Raw genomic sequence first — 20,053 nt, 5'->3', positions numbered from 1 at the left:
CAACGAATAAGGCAGTAAATCACTTTTTCTTACTTTTCAGGAGATCAAAAATAAAATTTATTCTCCGAATACATCCTACATATGTTTAATAATTTTCTAAGTAGTTTAATACCAATTCATAATAAATGTTCGATATTTTGATGAAAGTTGTTATAAGAAGTGTAAAACCTAAATCCAAATACCTCATAATCTTAAAGTCTAATTTTTTTATTTACTGTCTTATTTTTTGCGTATGGAGAATTATTACATATGCTTGGTATATAAATGTTATCATAAAAAAATTCGACCAATAGATCATTGGTAATAAGAGCGTTTACCCGTAACACAAATATTTTTGCCTTTCTCCTACCAACTAACTAATCACCAACTAACGATACCATGCGCAACATCGATTGTAAGTAAAACAGAATACTTTACTCAACCACGACATTCCTTTCATTCCGATCCAATCGTAGTACTGCAGTTTTGCCATATTGCCGATTTTATGTATAGAATTTTCTACGTGTGATTAGTGAACATTCGCACTACAATATCGTCGCAGTCGTGGAAATTCATAAAACTTGGATTTTAGTTGTTAAAGTTCATCATAAATACTAGTGAAATTCACGTTTTATTTTACTTACACAATTTGATATATTCCGGAATTTTTATTGACAGCGATATGCTGTCCATTTTCCGTGTGCAACGATATTAATTTGACGTCGCCAGAAATTAATTTTTATCATTGAATTATAATACAATACTTTGCCGTGAAAGCCATGGCCGAGGTTGTTGTATTTGATATAGAACTACAAAACAATGATGCTTCTAAACAACCAAAAAACAATAGTGACTCTGACGATGAGTTATTGGAAATTGAAGAGGTAATCATTAATAAAAATACACAGTGTATAGTTTTTCTTATATCGGTGAAAACTTTATAAAAATTAAAAATTAGATCTTTAATTTAAGTTGTTTTGGAAATTCATACAAATTTTAAATTTCAACAAATTTAATACAACCTAGTTTTATCTTAATGATGATTTTGTTGACATCATTTTTTCATAATAATCTCAGATGCTGATCTATGTAAAAATATTAATGATGTTACATTTTTTATTTTATTTATGCTTATTATCAATTGTAGTTTTATATTCACATGGTTATGTAACTATTATGTTTATGAGACTTGTTTTGAAAAAAGATTTTACTCCAATATTTGTGTTTTAAACTATTCTTTATACATTTCAACTTGAAACCATTTTATATCATGTAGAAACTCTTAGAATATTACAAATACACACTTATTAATGCTTTTAATATCATTGGTTGCCAATATAATTTTAAGTGCCTGATTAAAATTGTACACTTATAAGCTAAAAAGTGCTTGAATAAAGGGTTTTAGACACTGTATTATATTGAATTTAAAAATTATTATGCATAATTTGTATTTATTTACAAGATGTGTGTATTATATAAAATTATGATTAGGTAAAATTAAAAATAAAATGTTTAAAAAACATTGTTAATAAAATATTAATGTTTATTTATAATACAATTAGAATACTAAAGTACTTCTGCATCACTTTTTATGAATGAAAAAGGTAAACAATGTAAACCTAGCATGTTTTATTACTATTCCGTGTTATACACGTTTATTCGTATATTATTATTATTGTATTACAATAAATAAATTTAAAAAATTATAAAATGCATACTAACTAGATATCATTAGTATAACTAGCTGTAGTTTAAGGGGCTTAATCCCTGAGAAAATAATTAGCCTCCCTAGGAAATCATAAAATATGTATGTATTATTTTTAAAGTGGATAAATTATATATAGCCCCCTTCAAATGTGTTATTGTTTCTCTATTATTTATTATACAGATTAGAACTTGATGATCTTAGTAAATAAAGTTGCGTCATCTATAAATATTCAATAAAATTAGATGTAGTAAAAATAAATACATTTTCTAATTTATTTTCTAATCTAAGTATTTTAAAGTTATTTTTATGCTTTGTAAGTATTTCTTACTCAAAACTTCTTTTTCAATTTTTAAGTATTTTGTTAAAAATGTTTATGTAATGTGTTCAATTTTTATTTAAACATTAATTCTAGTAAATTATTGATGTGTATATATTTTAAATAAAAAATGTGAATTATCTGGACATTAATTAATACTATTTCTCTCTGATTTATATAACATTAAAAAAATTAAACTTTGTAGAAAATAAATAATTACATTGTTTATTTGGTTATAATTTAACTTAGAGATAATGTTAAAATAATTGAATTATGTAATATTAGTAGGGTGACATTTTATATGGTAGTTTGTTTAGTGATTAATGTTAAATTATAAATGCTTACAAATTAATTTATAAACAATTTTCCTTAGTGAGCTATTTTCTTTTTAAGTGTATAGATTACAAAAAGTAAAAATAATCTTTATTTTAATCTTTGTTAGAAAAATTTTCATAAATATATATAGGATTAATTTTTAAAATTTTTATCATTAACACAACCTGATTGACCTTCATTGTAACTTCAATTATCTATTGACAGTTTATTTATTTACATAACAAGTGGTTTATATTTTATTTGTGTGGAAATTTTAGCATTAACACAGCTATTAGCAAATTATTTTTTAATGATTACTTTAACTAAAGCAAAAATCTTTTGAAAAACATTGAACTTATTTTTTAATGAGAAATGTTCAAATAGTCTATATGTATTATTATAATATATTTTATAATTGTTTTCATAGTTTTATATTTATAATAATAGTATATAAAGTTATCTAGTGACAACATTTATTATTTATATTTTTATATTTAAAAGGTCATAGAATAACGGGAACAATTAATTGAAAAAAAAAAGTAATTTCAATAGCACACAATTTAGGAAAATATTAATCTGATTACAATAGTGTTTTAATTTTATCTGAAAAGAATCATAATTGTTATTCAATAATTTTTTTAAATTTTAGTTATTGATAGAACCATTATTATAAATGTTACTATAGATCAATCTATTCTTAATGCAATTCACGAGGTATTACAAAATAAGGAATAATGACTTGTCTAATTTTCATAATTGACTGTTTAAGAGGTGGTAAAAGTTTTGGGGTTACAAGAATAGTAATAATTATATTTAATTANTTCATAATTGACTGTTTAAGAGGTGGTAAAAGTTTTGGGGTTACAAGAATAGTAATAATTATATTTAATTAAAATAAACTACTATTTTAGTAGTTTTTTTATGTGTTATATTACTAATTGAATTATATATGCAGATTATATTAAATTAATTGTTATTTGATAAGAATTAATTATAATGATCTTTAATTTAATGAATTTTGTATTATACTAATTTAATAGTTTATTTTTTGTTTTAAAATAAATAATATCTGATAAAAATCTAATCACTTTAATCATGTGTAGTTATCTAATTATTGCACAGTTGTATTTCTTAAAATGATTAATACTGAGTAAAAATTATACAAGTTATGAAATGGGCAAAACATTTTTGTTTTTGCCCATAAGATCTATATAGACCCTTTTTAAGCTGTTTAATATTTGATAAAGTTATTTTAATTTGAACTTGTTATTTTATTAAATAGTTGTCATTAGCAGTAAGCTATTAATGTACCAAAGCTGTTTTTTTTGTGATTATTAATAATATTTATATTTTCAGGCTTGTTATGTTCAAGAGCCTAATATTTATGAATATGATGAAAAGTAAGTGAATTCAATCATGTTTTTTAATTAATATTTCTGAGATAAATATAAAATACCACATTTAATTTCATAGATTGTTATATAACATTAATTTTTGAAGCAATAGTTTAAAATTCCTATTCTTAGTTTCTTGTATTTCTATGATTAGTGAATTTGGTTTTACCCAGTTTATAAATTATTGTAAGCCTAACGTTTATGCAGTGGCAGTTAATTACTATAATTGTTCTAGTCAAAATGTATTATGATATACATTTTTATGTTTAAACTATTCACATTGATACACAATATCACAGTACTCTGTTTCTCTCAGTTGCACATCTTGTTATCAACCTATATTGAAGTGTACCGAGATCTGAGTCATAAATGCATAATAATCTAATGGTAAGGTTTGTTTCTACCACACCTTGGATAGCAGGCTCTAATCCTGTACCATGTCTCTTTTTTCAAATGATTTCCAGTATACTTTTGATAGTCGGCCATTTGAAAAGTTTATTAATTGATAAAATATTTTATTTACTTAAAAATAAATTAAATATAATTTGTAGGTCAAGCGATGTTGAAACTTTAAAGTTATCTGATAAAACTGTAAATCAAACAAAGGAAAAGCTATCCCCAGAATGTTTCAGTATTTTGAAAGTTTTGGGCAAAGGTGGCTATGGAAAAGTATTTCAAGTTAGAAAAAAAACTGGTAAAGATGCAAATCGCATATTTGCTATGAAAGTTCTTAGAAAAGCTACGATAGTACGAAATTCTAAAGATATGGCTCATACTAAAGCTGAACGAAACATCCTTGAAGCTGTTAAGGTTCAATAATTTATTATATTAAATTGATTTTTATTTTAATATAATTTAAAATAAAAAATATTAATCATTATTTATATTTTAGCATCCATTTATTGTCAGTTTATATTATGCATTTCAAACAAATGGAAAATTATATCTCATTTTAGAATATTTAAATGGAGGTGAACTTTTCATGCATTTGGAACGTGAAGGAATTTTTTTAGAAGACACAGCATGGTAATTTTATTAAAAATTTTTAATTTTTCAGTTACTTTTCAATTTGCTTTTAAAATAAGATTTGAACATTATCATTATTATTTATTAATTATTGAAATATAAATTATTACTTTGGAAGGATTAGATAAAATTGAATTCAATTTTAAACAAATTTTAATATATACTGTTGTTAAACTCAATAATATTTTTATTTCGCTAAATAGAGGCTAATGTTTCATTTAATTTACATAGTAAATTAGTTCTGATCATGTCTAATTAGGTTCTTAAATAATTTAAATCATTTAAAGTTATGTTTCATGTTTAATTTGTGATTAGAGAGTAACTTTTATGATTTCAACACTTCATAAAAATGTAGGTCATTCCATGCTAAATTGACCTAATGAAGAAATTGTTTCCTTGGCCATGACCCGCATTTTAGTATTGCAATGAATTAAAAGTGCATACAAAAATGTAATTACAATATTTCATTTTATTGATTTAGAACTTTGATTTTTCTTTAAAAAAATCTAAAATTAATAATTAAGATTTTACTATCATATTAAGATTTTAGTAAAAATTTATATCTTACTATAAGAAAAAAACCTAAATTTATTCTTATGTATTTCAATTAATTAATTAAATATTAATTTGATTATCTTTTTGTATAATCTGAATACATTAGAAAAAATGTTTTTTTTTTTAAATAAATAATGTAGTGTTAAATTATAGATTTTTTGATGTTCCTATAATTAAATATTTTTTTACAGTTTTTATTTAGCAGAAATTATTATTGCTATACAACATTTACATAGTCAAGGCATTATATATAGGTAAACTAAATCATTTAATTCTTACAAAAATTATTTTATAAAATATGATATTTTTTGTGTAACATTTTGATTTTTATGTAATTGGATAATTAATTTTGAAATTTGGTAAAAATTGATAATTTAATTAATTATATTATATTGTTGTTTAGAGATTTAAAACCAGAAAATGTTTTATTGGATCATGAAGGGCATTTAAAGTTAACAGATTTTGGTCTGTGTAAAGAACATGTTCATGAGGGTAGTGTGACCCATACCTTTTGTGGTACAATTGAATACATGTAAGTTATTATAAGCATATGCTTACATTTATATAATATAATAATTTGCTTTTTATAGGGCACCAGAAATATTAACTAGAAGCGGCCATGGAAAACCTGTTGATTGGTGGTCACTAGGCGCTTTAATGTTTGATATGTTAACTGGAACTGTTAGTGAAAAAAATACAGTGTCTTTCCATTTTTTTATACTTATTGATAATGTTATATTTTTCATAGCCCCCATTTAGTGCTGATAACAGAAAAAAAACAATTGAAAAAATTCTTAGAGGAAAACTTATTATGCCTCCTTATGTATCTCCTGAAGCAAAAGATTTAATGAGAAAGTTACTTAAGGTATTATATAGTTTAAATTTTAATTTTTAAACTTATCTTTCAATAAACATTTTGTACAATTTATTTTATTTAAGTCAAATTAAAATTTTCTTTTCTGATTTATTAATTATTATATTATAACTTATTAGAGGCAAGTAAGCCATAGACTTGGTTCAGGTCCAAATCAAGGAGATGACATAAAAAATCATCGTTTCTTCCAAAAAATTGTGTGGAGAGATATTATTAATCGTTCTTGTGAGGCTCCATATAAACCAAAATTAGTATGTTTGGAATTATTCTGAAATTAATAATTTTCTTTTTTATTAGCGGGATTTAATTTATTTATTAAATCAAATCATTTTATTTTATGTTTTTTCTAAATTAACTTTTGTCTCATTTATTTTCATTTTTTTTTAATTAACTAAAAATGTAGTAAACTTTTTATATTTTTTAATTTTAGGCAGGCGCAGAAGATACTACTCAGTTTGACTCCAGATTTACTAATCAACTTCCAGTTGATTCACCTGTTGAAGACTCATTTATGCCACATGATAATGATGAATTCAAATTTGATGTAAGTTGAGATTAAACTAAAATATTTGTGTTGTTTTATGCATCTTAACTTAATCTGTTTATAATTTTAATTTATGGAGTATTAAAAATAAAAAAAGACATTTGTATTTTGTATAATACATTTGTTTTTCAGGGTTTCACCTACATAGCACCATCTTTATTAGATACTTTTGGAACAAGTACAGGTCGCGACCATGCAATTAATGCTCATCATAGAGCAGAAGAAACTATGGAAAAATCAATGGAAGAAGAAGACCATTTTCCCAAAAATGTAATGCAAAAAAAACAAAAACTTGACCCAAGAATACATAAGTCAACACCAACTATAGTTCAAGCTGGATGCTGTGATTCCAAAAAATCTACAGACCAATTTCATAGAGTGGTATTTTTTTTGTTTATTATAACAGGGGTACATTTTATTATTAATTTTTTTTTTTAATTTTACTCTAGGTACCTAGAAATCTTAATCCATTTAGTGATTTTGAACACATAGCTTCAACTTGTGCCCAATTATCAGCAACTAGGATTGATGAAGAAATGGAAACTGAAAAATCCTCATCTCAATCACCATTACCATCCCCGTACCCAAATGTAATTAGATCTAATCCAGTTGCCATGAATCAACCTCGAATTGTTAGGCCTAATACTACAAATCGTAGAGAAATTGATCAATCAAGGTTATTTGATGCGTGTGCAAGACCTTTTACGAGTCATTCAGCCCGACAACCATATAGACCTCATGTGTTGACTACTGTCAATAGTAATACTTTCCTAAATCAGAACCAAGATGAGATGATGGAAGTTGCATCTACGTCTAGTATTCCAGCTCAAATATAAATGTTAAAGTAAATAAATTTAATATTAATATAAGAGTTTTAATTTAAATAATAATTTTACTTTTATTTAAAGTAATATTTTGATAATATACTCACAATCATGTTACTTTTAATAGCTATATGTGGGTAAGACGTTTAGTATATTCAAACTCTCTTTTCAAAAATTTTTAAATAGTAATAAATAATTGAGGTGGATCCCTACGCCCTTAGCTATATTTATTATATTTTTTAATTCACAATTTTCTAAAATAATCATTTTAATTAATTGAAATTTTTATTTTTTAGGATAATCGTGTTTAGAAGAAGACCCATTTCCAAACAATTGATACTGTTACCTTATTTTGAAGTGATATTTTACTTACCATTGTAGACCTTGGCTACTTGTAATGACTCATTGGTGGTTAAATCATCAAACATTAGAGATTTATTTAAGTCATTGTATAATTTTTTTTTTTAATTTACTAGGGTCATAAATGAAGTAGCAATTTTGTTACTTTAAATAAAAAATAGAAAGAATGTTAATAACCTGTATAGATAAAATATACTTCTAAAATAGTTATGTTAGTATTATTTTTTGTTATTATCCAGTAATTATAATTTAAGTAGTAGCTGAGGTCTAATTTACCATTTTGTTGCCGTAAACTTCATATTGCTCTATTTCAATCTTAATTTTATGTTATTCATTACCTAACTAATTATGGAAATAGTTTTCATTAAAAAGATACCGTGATATTGACATTATCGGTCACCTTGTGATCGCTAAAATTTATTATATTAATTTTGTTTTTCTTTATCTTACCACATTAGAGTTATTGTTATTTAGCTAAATTATTAATCCAGTGTTTTATATTTAATTATTTCTTTATAATTTGTTTTATTTGCCTATTAAAAAATATTTGTGAAAGCTAGTTAATTATAATTTGGGATTAGTATTACTATATAATTAAAAGAAAAGATAAATTGCAAAAGAATTAGTTGCAAATGTTTGGCATTAAGGTTAGTAGACCTTGACCAATTATACCAATAGCTCTAAATTTTACAATTGGGTAATAATGTTTGCTACTTTTAATATTTTGCAATATGAAACTTAAAATAGTTATATATTTTATTGAAAAAAACTTCAATTGTAAAAACTTAATAGTTCATTTTATATGAACTCGCTGCAAAATTTTATTGTTTAGTTTATGTTTAAATCGAATTTAAATATACTTTTGTTAGACCAAATTTTATGTATTATTAGATAAAAGTTCTAGTTTTATTTTTATTGTTTTTTTCCTAGAAAAATTATGGAGTAGTAAGCCTTAGATGAATATTGCAGTAGTTTCTTAACTTTTTTTATTTTTATTTTTGTCAAAACATTGCTTACGTTATTTGATAAAAATAGTAATGAATATACATATTATTATAAATGTCTCATAGATTTAACAATTTATAAAACTTGTGATTATGCAGACTCGTATTTTTTTATTAATGTTAATATTTTTACCAAACCAAATAAAAATATGTTAATTAAGTAACATACATGCATTGTAATTAATACTTTTAAAATTGTTCAATTTTTAATGTACAGAGATTTTTGATGAATTTTAAAACGAAACTACTGTGTTCATTATAGTAAATAATGTGTTATGTTAATTATTATTATATTTACTTTTAAGGCTGTAGGTTATAAAAAGCCTATTATTGTACACCAGTAATGAATTATGAAATTGAGATGAATGTAAAACAATGAATAAATTATCTTGTTTATATTATGTTTGTGTTACTTTAATTATTAAACTAAAATTAAAATTATCTTAAAAATAAATTGTATTTTTTAAATATATAGTTACAGTTATCCATAAACATGCAGGGATTTATATTATGGTCAGTTATGTTTCAATCAGTCTATAATACTTGTATAGCTAATTTTTGATGGAAAAGGTAAAATACTAATGATACTTGTCTTTTGAATAATAATCTGTAAACTCAAAATAAAAATTCAATTTTATTAAGCATAAAAGTTTCTTTCTTACATCCTTAGTATTTTCCCAATACGAAACTTACTGAGGTAGAAAATTACCTATCTCAAAAAACTATTTGATTTTTTTAAATCCTTCTCTATAAAAAATTGTACATTTATTTTGAAATTTATTCGTAAAGTTATTTACGAGACTAGTATATTTTTTCAGGAGTTATAGATTGAAATAGAGGATATGAGTAAAAATAAACAAGTATATTGATCCTCCAATATATATATATATATAATTAAATTTTTTATCTTCTATAAAAAAACATTAATTCACAGTGGTTTGTATGTGGAAACATATCGATAGGCTTAATTGATTCCAAAGTAAATGGAGTAGTTTTTTTGTTTTTTAGTGCTAATTCAACAAGATTTTTCATAGTAGCTGGACTATTAGCTTTGCATGATACATATACAATATTATTAATTAACTTATTTTTTCTTATAGCAGTAATTACTCTTGGATCTGTAAAATTATAATGTAATATTATAGTATAAAAGATGAATCTTTTAACACTAGCCACTATATTTCTCTTAAAAAAAGAAAGAATTACAAAAAGTTATTCTTTTAAGAAAAATTGAGAAGCTAGTGTTAAAAGAATCACCTTGTATATAGTGTATGAGAAAAAACTTACGAACTCCCGCACGGCCAGGATTTAAAACTGTGCATAAATCACTTGTCATAGTAAGTTCTTTTAAAACATTACTCATCACCTAAAAATAACTATTAGATTATTTAGAATACACACTATTTAATATAACATACAGTTTCAATTTTTCCATTAATAAAATCACAATTAGTAACACCATTAATTCTTGCATTTTCTTTAGCATCATCAATGGCTTGACTAACAACTTCAATGCCTAAACATGACTGTACATATTTATTACCAATAATACTAACAGTGCCTAGAATTACACAAACACAATTATTATTTAGTGTGAATTAGTTATTAAATAAAAGTACCAGTTCCAGAACATAAATCAAGTAATGTTGACACTTTAGATGGCTTTAATAATTTAAAGAGTTCATCATACAATACTTCAGCACCCAATGTGTTTATTTGAAAAAAAGAATCGGGAGAAATTCTGAATTTATAACCGCATATATTTTCATAAATATATTTTTCTCCATCAATAAGGATAAATGTAGAGTCTTTGGAACTTCTGGTATGTAAACTAAGAAAATAAATAAATCATGTGATCTTAAAATAATAATAATAACATAATGAAGTATTTTAAAGAATAAATTCATTAAAGATTACATAAAATATTTTCAGTATTTGTTAAATTCAATTTTTGCACAAGGATATTCCTGGACACTATACAATAGGACAAAGGAATGGCATTAATTCATGTTTTTAAATTATATATTTAATATTCACTAAAAAAAACTACATTACTATTTCAAGAAACTACAAAAATCAGATTCTTATTTAAAAAAAAAACTGAATTCGATTCATTTTTTTAAATAAGGAAGAAGGAACAGACTTACATATTTATTAAGATGAACACTGACTTACTAGCACAAAATTGTTTATCTTATCTAATGTACTTTAAATACCCATTATATACTCAAAATAATACATACCTAGGATGATAATACAGTGATTTTATATCAAAACTTTTTTTTTTAAAATGTGAAACAAGTTTATGTTGTTCATCTAACATAACTTGATTTGAGTATCCTCTAGGATTTGCTACTACAATACACATGATATCTCCTTCTAAATTACTTCGTACTACAATTCCTCTCCAAAAACCACCATCTAAATGATCATAACTTACGGGTAAAGCAGATTGCCTTACATACTCTTGAAAATTCTTAACAAAAAAATAAGTTTTATAAGGAAAAAAAATTGAAAAATCTTAATGAAAATTAATTTGAATAAATTACCTACTTGAGCAATATTTAAATGAGATTCCTTCATATTAATTAAATTTTTAGGTGAAACACAATAAATATTCTCTTTAGCTGGACTTCCAACAAAAAATCCTAGAGTTTTAGGATTTCCATCTATACCTGGACGAAAGTTATATTCATCTTTATTTCTATATTTATCTATTTGTGGCTAAAAATAATTATTTTAAGTAAAATGAAAATTAATTTTTGTTGTTAGTATGAGTAATTACTGATGGTGAAATTGAATACACTTTTGGTAATACTATGGGTGACTTTGCATTGTGTAATTTAGCACGTAATTCTTTTGATATTTTATAAGCCCAAGCTTGTTTTTGTAGCAACTGATTCTGATAAGGCATTGAACATAAGGGTGTTATAATATTTTCTAATATTTTGAATTGAGTATCGACTGACATATCTGTTAATAAATCATTAGTAACTTTACTATTTAGAAGTGAACTCTGTAAAAAAGTATATAATAAATAATTTTAATACATCTCAATAATAATAATTAAAAGATTTCTAAAATAATTACAATTTTATATTTTAATTAACATAAAACATATTTAATTAGACCACCTAATAAAATTTCAAACAAAGAGAAAATTAATAATATTGATAAATTTTAAATAAGCATATTTTAAACAGGAATTATAAACATGCTTTTAAAATATAATAAAATTTGTATCCAGTAATTACATTAATGTACAAAATAACAAGCCTCTTCAAGTGCATACTTAAAAATATACTAATACAAAAATTAAAGTATTAACACTAAACACATACTGTGTTTAACACTGATGATGGTGACAATGTTTAAGAAATAATTTAAGCAAGATTTTAGTAATTTTTATATCTTTATGAGTTTAATTTGAGAATATTTTTAGTTTTAAACTAGTAATTTAAATTTTAAATAATATTACTAGTCCTACTATTTAAAACATTAGTTTACAAAACCTCTTACAATATAAGTCTATCAAAAATACAAAAGTCCATACTTTATAATGAAAAACTGGTATTTTAAAAATATATTTTAATCATTTTTAGTAACTTTAAAACAATTACATTTTACCTTTTTACGATTTTTCACCCATTGATAATTAAATAAGAATGATTGGCCAAACAAACGTTTCATTTTTAACTAAAAACTATATATAAATATGGTTTATGATCCTTCGAGAAAGTTTTCTTAGTTCATAAATGTAATTAATAATAATTAAAAACAAAATCTTTTTTGAATCAGAATTCTTAGGTATTATTTCTGGACTAATTTTGTTCATAAAAATTAAAATAAAGCTTAATTGACTTTTTTTAATATTACTAGTTTTTGTAGTTTTAGCATAAAAATTTGATAAAACTGTTATCAAATCTTTCTACTTCGGGGTCTCTTTTTATCAGTCGGCTATCATTAATAATGAAATATATAAATATTATTTATGAACATTTTCAGTAAGGAATCAGGTAAATTGTCATACACAATGAGAACAATAGAAACTCGTTTCCTTACTTACTGAACATTCTACATGTACCACAGATTATATAAAATTTTTTCGTATAGTTTGTGTATTTATATTGTACAAATATTTAAAATTGTATAACTAAAAAAAAATTACTACTGATTTCGCTATAATACATAACTTACATTTGATCAATTTTCCAAGAACAACTAAAAACTAATTCATAATTTTTTTAACAATCATGAAGTTTTATATATATTTATGCGTTTTTAATAGACAACAAGAAAAATAGCTTTTTTTTTTAGCTTAAATGCGAAGCTGAGAAGATATTAATTTTACTATGTTTTTTATTTTTCTGTGTCTTACCACTTTTTCTCAGTTCTCACCCAACCAATTTCTTTCAACGATACGTTAAAATATCACAAATCGTATCTAGTCGAAGACATTTCTTTCAAAAATTGAAAAAATTTCTCTCGTACCCCGTAAAAAGGGGGAAACTCCAAAAAAATTACAAATTTAAAAATCGCTAATTTTCGAAATTTTTTACTTAAAACTGCAATAACTTTTTGAAAATGTATAGATCAATACAATTTTTTTTGTAGATACATGAGATATTTCCATATAATTTTTATAAATCTGACCCTTTACTTGTCCACAGGAAGGGATTCAAAATGACTACTATTTCATAAAACATTAACTTTTACAACATAACTTTTGAAAGTGTTCCGAATATACTGACACTATTATATATATTTTAAATTAAAGTTTATGTAATATACTTTATTATTGGAAAAAAAATTTTTCGAACTTTATTTTGTCTTCACTGTGAAAATTACTACCGTATGCTATATTTGTGTTAAAATTTTTGATTTTATATTTTTAATTTATATTTCTATAAATTTTTGAAAAATATTTGGATTAATACGATTTTTTTTATGATAATTCTATTTATATATCTCTTTCAGTCGACATATTTTTTGAAGTAAAACTTCTTTTTAGAGGGTCCGAAAAAAACATTATCTAGCGTCACGGTCTGCTGTAAAGTATATTTTATATTATAATTTAGCACTGTATTTTCAAAAATTAAAGTAATTTTATTTAATATGTATGAGTTAATTTAATTTCAAATATTTTTGATTGTGCATAAAAAAATTTTAAAGAACCACACAATAAGTAATTTTCACACAATGACTTCTAATGAAAAAAGGTTTTATTCATCCGCGCGTACTCCAAACACGCACTGGTTTCTTTTATTAAATCGAGTCATTTTCCTTAATACGTGGGGGGTTTAAAACTTAAAAATGCATATAGAAAGTAGAACTTTTTAAACTATACTTTAATATGGAAAAAAAAAAATATTTCGAACTTTATTTTGTCTTCATAGTGAAAATGGTTACCGTATTCAAAAACATGCTATTTTTGTGTTGAAATTCTCGATTATTAATTTATTTATTTTTTTAGCTCTTACTTGACCAACTTTTTTTAGCAATACATCAAATGATTATAATTATTATCTAGTTAAAGATATGACCCTCAAAAATTAAAAAAAATTCTACTTTATCAATTAAAAAGTTACTTAACCCACATTCTCTATATAGACAATTAATATCATTCATTTCTAATGTTTTTAAAATATTTCTTGTCGAATTCAGTTTTGTTAGAATATAAATCATAAATCTAAAAAAAATTATTTCTAGTTTCACCTGAATTTAACAAAAAAAATTTACAATTGTAATTAAATTATATAATACGCTCAATCGAGTAGATTTTTTTAACAACATTTTGATTGGTTTTATTAGTTAATGTAAATCATTAAAATGAATTAAGTTCTGAATATTTTAATTATTGAATCTTTTTAAACAAAATAAATTACATAGAAATGATTACTATGATTTCTATTTAAGTGATCTATTACACTGAAAATGCAAATAATATATTGAGCTTTTCTGATAAACAGTAATTATACAATTTCGTGACTGTATATTATCTTAACAATACTATCTTTTTAATTCTTGTAAAATTTTCTATTTAATAATGAAAATTTCAAATTTGAAGTTAAGCTAAAAGTTATTGCAATAAATTCATTTTTTTTGTATTATAAACTTTCACAAAAAAAGTAGTTTAAAAATGATTACTATTAACATATTAAAAATCAAAATCGATAATAATTTAAAAAAAATTAATTATAAAAACTATATAATATATAATTAAAAATACACATATGTATATATTATATTTTTGAATCCAAGAATTACTAATCTGGATATAATTAAGCAAATAGAAGTTGACGTTGCTTTTGTTATTATCTACCAATTTCTTAGAATTAATCACTATCTACAGATTTGCATTGAAGCGTTTCTTATGATAGTGGTTTTAATCACTGTCAGATTAAATCTATACTTGACTACTATGCAACGTCCCCACTGTGCTGGGATTTTTTTTATCGTAATAGATAATATCAAAAGAAATATTAATATTTCTATGTAACTCTTGGTGTTTAAATAGATGATACAATTGAAATATTCAGAACTATTTCAATTATAGTTTTTTACTAATTAATAATAATATCAACATTTATTGGTGATAGAAAAAATATAATTGCTGATTTGAAATTAGCACGAAAAATTGAATAATAAAAGTATATTTTTGATTCCAATGAAATTTTTTTGCAGACCATTTACTCATAATTAACAATAAATTATCATTTAAAAAACTTTGTGTCAAGCCCTTCAATGTTTATACACGTTTGCTATAAAAATAATAAGTACTTTATAATTTTTTAAAATTCTCCAAAAAATACAATGTTAAATTATTAAATATCAATCTCATACTATTTAAATTGCTACAATAAATATTTATTCATATATTATACTTCTACATCAAAAAACTACTAATCAGGAATAATAAATGAAATAAGAATGAATTTTTCTTTTAGTGTAATCCATCAATTACTTAAAATTAAATACTATCTATAGATTTGCATCAAAGCGTTTCTTACGATAATGATTTTAATCACTGTGAGATATTATCTATACTTGTCCCAACTATTTCACGTTTCTTAATTCTAAATAAAAATACATGCTATTATTATTAAATTGGTATTTTAGAGGAAAGTAACTCATAATACGATAGAATAACTTGTTTTAAATTATATTCTTGGAAATATGAATTCAATGATATCAAAAGGTCAGTTACGCGTTGAGACAAATCAGTAGCGATATGTTAAATGACTATATAAATGTATACTACATTAATATAGTTAATATATTAGGAATAATAATACTATTTTTCTGTTATGACTCTGGTTCTATCACAAAATGATACGAATGAAGATAATTGTGTTTTAGTTTGTAGATCATGCAGGCACGGATCTATAAGATATTCTAGGAAGAGATCATTTTGTTATCTCTGTTAGTATAAGACAAAGTTCTAGGTAGTGAAAACTTTTTAGTATTCAAAATTTGAGAAATATCTCATACATACCCGTGGTTCATTTATAACTTTTATTTTTAATTTAATTATAAAATCTTGATATTTGAGTAATTGGTTTTTTTCTTTTCTTCTAATTGTTAATCATTTAATAAAAATATAATTAAATATAATCCAAAAATAATAACTTTAATTTATAATTAATGAAAAACAAAACAAACAATTTAATATTGATAAAATATTAATTATTTCAAATAACATCATTATGAGTATATTATTAAAATATAAAATAATGAACACTTAACTTAAATAATAATACAATCCAAGAATTTTTTAAGGATTTTTTTGTTGAAAAAAATAAAATCCAGTTTTATAAGTTTAGTTCTCACAATTATCAACTAGATGACTAAATATGAGTAAAACTGTATATAGTTCATTTACTAACGTAGGTATTCTAAAATTGACATAGTATTTATTTAGTTTAATTTATGAGCAGTCATATATATGATTATCTAGACACAAAATAACAATATATTTAAAATAATTTGATAACAAAATTATTTTTTTTTTACTAATAAAATAATAAGAACTTGTAATAAAATTTACCATGAATATTATTTTACACCTTTATCCATTTTACAGAAAAATAATGCATTAAAGTATACAATTTGTTATAATTAAGCTAGTAATAACCAAACAATAAATATAACTGCAATCCATAAGAAAAGTTTTGACAAATAATTATCATCCTGTTGCATCTGACCTACTGGAACTAATAATATTGGTTAAAAAATAATATTTAGAATAAAAGTTATACTTTTTTACCTCCATGAGGACGATCTGAAAAGTTAAATGATGTTAAAAAACCAAATGGAAAAGCTCCTATTCCAAATGATAAATGAAAACCACCATCTCCAAAATTAAATCCTGGAAATCCCTTTAAAAAACATCATTAGTTTAATTTTAAACCAACATTTTACAATGATTGATTAAAATGTTTTAAATTCTTACTGTGTTAGCATCTGGTTCAGTTCTTTGACCAGCAGGTCTTGGTGGCACTTTATTTCTAAAAATTTTCATTCACATTAGCATAAAACAAATTATATTATATAAATAACAATATAATTAGTCTATTTTAAATGTAATAGATTAATTTTACTCTTAAGTGGGTAGATAGGCAAAATGCTGTAGCTTGAGATTATGATAAGAGATAATACAAGCATTATGGGTATAAAAAATATAAATATAAATTAATGATTTTTTTTTTTTTAATAGCCTTTATTAAAATAATATTTAGCTCAACAATTATAAATAAAGAAAAAATAAGTAAATTAGAAATATAACAGTAACAGTGCTAAGTTATAATGGTATAACAAATATGTCAATAATTGTTAGTATACTCAAAAATAAAGAAAAAATTAAATATTATTAAAATTATTATTAATAGAGATTTAAAAGTACAACTAAAAGAATTACTAAATTAAAATTTTTATTTGAAATAATGGAGGAAGAGAGAAAGTAAATAAATAAGTAATAAATAGAAAAATATAAAATAAAATAATGAGAGATTAAATGACAACTTGAGGAACTCCTCAAGAAAGATATGATTGAAATAATAATAAAGGAAGAATGGGAATTAAGAGTATTAACTATGGAAGGGGGATTAATATTGTGGTAGGCTAAGAGGCTGAATAGTTTATTTCTGCTGTTAATTAGGGCAGGACAATCAAAGAGAAGATGTGAAAAATCGTATAGAGCTTGTACTATCATGTAGAGGACAGAAGGGAACGGAATTTAAGGAAAGATGGAATGCATGGTAAGGCAGAAGATTATGACCTAACCTAAGTCTTGAGTACTGAGAAATGATATTTTTGGATAAGTCAAGGTTATGAAACCATGGAGAATGAATAATGGATGGAGAAATCGAGCGGTACCAACATACAGTTTTCAATTTTATTGTAGCCCAACTGTCCTGCCAGGCTTGAAGAACCATCTGTCGAAAGAGGCGGAGAAAGTCAGAAACGGGAATCTTATGGCTAGAAGAAGTAAAGAAGGGAGAAGTAGAAGTAGCAAGACGGTCAGCTGTTTCGTTACCTAATATACTGGCGTGGCCCGGCACCCAGTGAAAAGCAATAGATTTATTTTGAGATCGAATTAAGGAGATAAGTGATCTAATAATATGAATGTAAGGAATAAATTAATGATTAATAGTGATTATTATCATTAGCAAGTCTTAAAAATATATTGTCTGTGAAAAGGTATAAAGATGTAAAGGCATTAATTTTCCTAAAATTGATAGTTGCTTTTGATTTTTGATGATTATTAAGCATTGAAATATTATAGACTCGAAATTATTTTAGCAAGTTTATTATTTTTAACTCAGAAAGTGATAACAATCAATTATCAATTATTCTTTTTTGTCTTGTACCAGTTAGCTATCATCATATTTAAATAATCTCTTTATGTAATAAATCATTACGATTAATAATTGATCATAAATCAAAAAATTAGTTTATCTTAAAATAGGTATATGATGATTAAATTATCAAGGCACTTTGATTAGTTTATAATACATTTTCCTAATACCATACATTTAGTTTGGAAAATAATAGAAATATACTTTTATAAAGAGAGTTTAAAAGATGAATTATTTAGTTAAGTATCAATTTTAGTTTAACCCATAGCTAAACTTAAAAAATATTTAAATTTTTGATAAAATGTATTTTAATTGAACTAAATAACAAATAAAAATAAACTCAGAATAAATTCATAAAAACATTTTAAGGGATAGATATAATTAAAAATATTAATAGGTAGTATATGATTTTCAATGTTTACCTAGGATCTTCTTGTTTGGTGTTACCGCGGCCATATATTGGTATTACTTTATCTTTACTAATGACTGCTTTACAAACTGGACAAACTTGACGACTAGATCTAGTTTCTAACCATTGATGTAAACAAGGCCAACTAAAAATTAAATACTTGATAATAATAAATAATATTATAGCATGAATTAATTAAAAAAAAATCTAAACAAAGATATAGAACATCTATAATTTTATTTATTTAAACTAAAAATTAGTATAGAGAATAAATACCAACCAAAACAGATGACCACAAACGCTGACAACTGCATCTTTAGCATTATCCAAACATATATTACACTCGTACATATTGTTCTGTTCATCTTTGCTTTCATTATCTTTGTTGTCAGTGTTTTTGCGTGAAGAATCAGATTGATTACTTGCGGTTGCCATTTTAATCTGTAATATATATCAATGTTTCATTAATTTTTGAATTATACACGATTTTTTAATAAAATGTATTCCAAGGTAGAAATAATTCATTTCAATTTAGTTTTTTGAAATTAACCATTTTTACTGTTCAATATTAAGTTTTATAAAATTAAATTGTTAATAAAATAATCACTGACGTACTTAATCAAAATAATCTCTTGTCATGTAAATTATATTTAGCGGATAAGTGTTATAATTTCGCAAATATTAATGCCTTATTTCATTAAATTGATACTACGAAAAATTACTATATGTTCAAAATGGTTATAAATAAACGAGTCTTATTTTTTCAAAAATACCAAAATGAGATAATTTTTAATTAATAATTCAAATATGTATTTGGTTAAAATTCTGATAACTAAACGACATTAAAAAATATTGAAGTAATTTTGTGGTATTGTTATGGATAATTGT

At 23.4% G+C, this 20,053-nt stretch overlaps 3 protein-coding genes across 4 annotated transcripts; 1 reads left to right on the top strand and 2 right to left on the bottom strand.

Moving 5' to 3' along the window:
- Positions 1 to 421: 421 nt before the first annotated feature.
- Positions 422 to 9,300, top strand: LOC126906936 (ribosomal protein S6 kinase beta-2-like). The gene is made up of 13 exons (XM_050687894.1): positions 422 to 863; positions 3,675 to 3,718; positions 4,264 to 4,522; positions 4,605 to 4,738; positions 5,485 to 5,547; positions 5,697 to 5,825; positions 5,884 to 5,974; positions 6,042 to 6,158; positions 6,287 to 6,418; positions 6,598 to 6,711; positions 6,844 to 7,092; positions 7,161 to 7,555; positions 7,832 to 9,300. Exons 1-12 carry the CDS (start codon positions 759 to 761, stop codon positions 7,545 to 7,547), a joined length of 1,824 nt encoding a protein of 607 aa, XP_050543851.1. The 5' UTR covers positions 422 to 758; the 3' UTR covers positions 7,548 to 7,555; positions 7,832 to 9,300.
- A 464-nt stretch (positions 9,301 to 9,764) lies between these two features.
- LOC126906991 (tRNA (uracil-5-)-methyltransferase homolog B-like) lies at positions 9,765 to 12,778 on the bottom strand. 2 transcript variants are annotated; one of them, XM_050687972.1, is made up of 8 exons: positions 12,527 to 12,778; positions 11,685 to 11,915; positions 11,453 to 11,623; positions 11,143 to 11,375; positions 10,519 to 10,730; positions 10,318 to 10,460; positions 10,187 to 10,265; positions 9,765 to 10,017 (listed from the first exon to the last, which is right to left on the bottom strand). In XM_050687972.1, the coding sequence occupies exons 1-8, from the start codon at positions 12,587 to 12,589 to the stop codon at positions 9,803 to 9,805; spliced, it is 1,347 nt and encodes a 448-aa protein (XP_050543929.1). In that variant the 5' UTR covers positions 12,590 to 12,778; the 3' UTR covers positions 9,765 to 9,802. The 2 variants fall into 2 exon arrangements, with proteins under 2 accessions (XP_050543929.1, XP_050543937.1); XM_050687980.1 differs by having other exon boundaries at positions 11,685 to 11,872.
- A 4,142-nt stretch (positions 12,779 to 16,920) lies between these two features.
- Positions 16,921 to 20,049, bottom strand: LOC126907054 (E3 ubiquitin-protein ligase RNF185-like). Its single transcript, XM_050688067.1, has 6 exons — positions 19,781 to 20,049; positions 19,446 to 19,606; positions 19,179 to 19,310; positions 17,352 to 17,406; positions 17,166 to 17,277; positions 16,921 to 17,112 (listed from the first exon to the last, which is right to left on the bottom strand). Exons 2-6 carry the CDS (start codon positions 19,598 to 19,600, stop codon positions 17,018 to 17,020), a joined length of 549 nt encoding a protein of 182 aa, XP_050544024.1. The 5' UTR covers positions 19,601 to 19,606; positions 19,781 to 20,049; the 3' UTR covers positions 16,921 to 17,017.
- Positions 20,050 to 20,053: the final 4 nt, after the last annotated feature.

Source organism: Daktulosphaira vitifoliae, unplaced genomic scaffold (genome assembly GCF_025091365.1).
Source record: "Daktulosphaira vitifoliae isolate Bord-2020 unplaced genomic scaffold, ASM2509136v1 Scaffold_1, whole genome shotgun sequence".
In the NCBI taxonomy this organism is placed as follows: domain Eukaryota; kingdom Metazoa; phylum Arthropoda; class Insecta; order Hemiptera; family Phylloxeridae; genus Daktulosphaira; species Daktulosphaira vitifoliae.
This window is presented reverse-complemented; position numbering and strand designations above follow the sequence as displayed.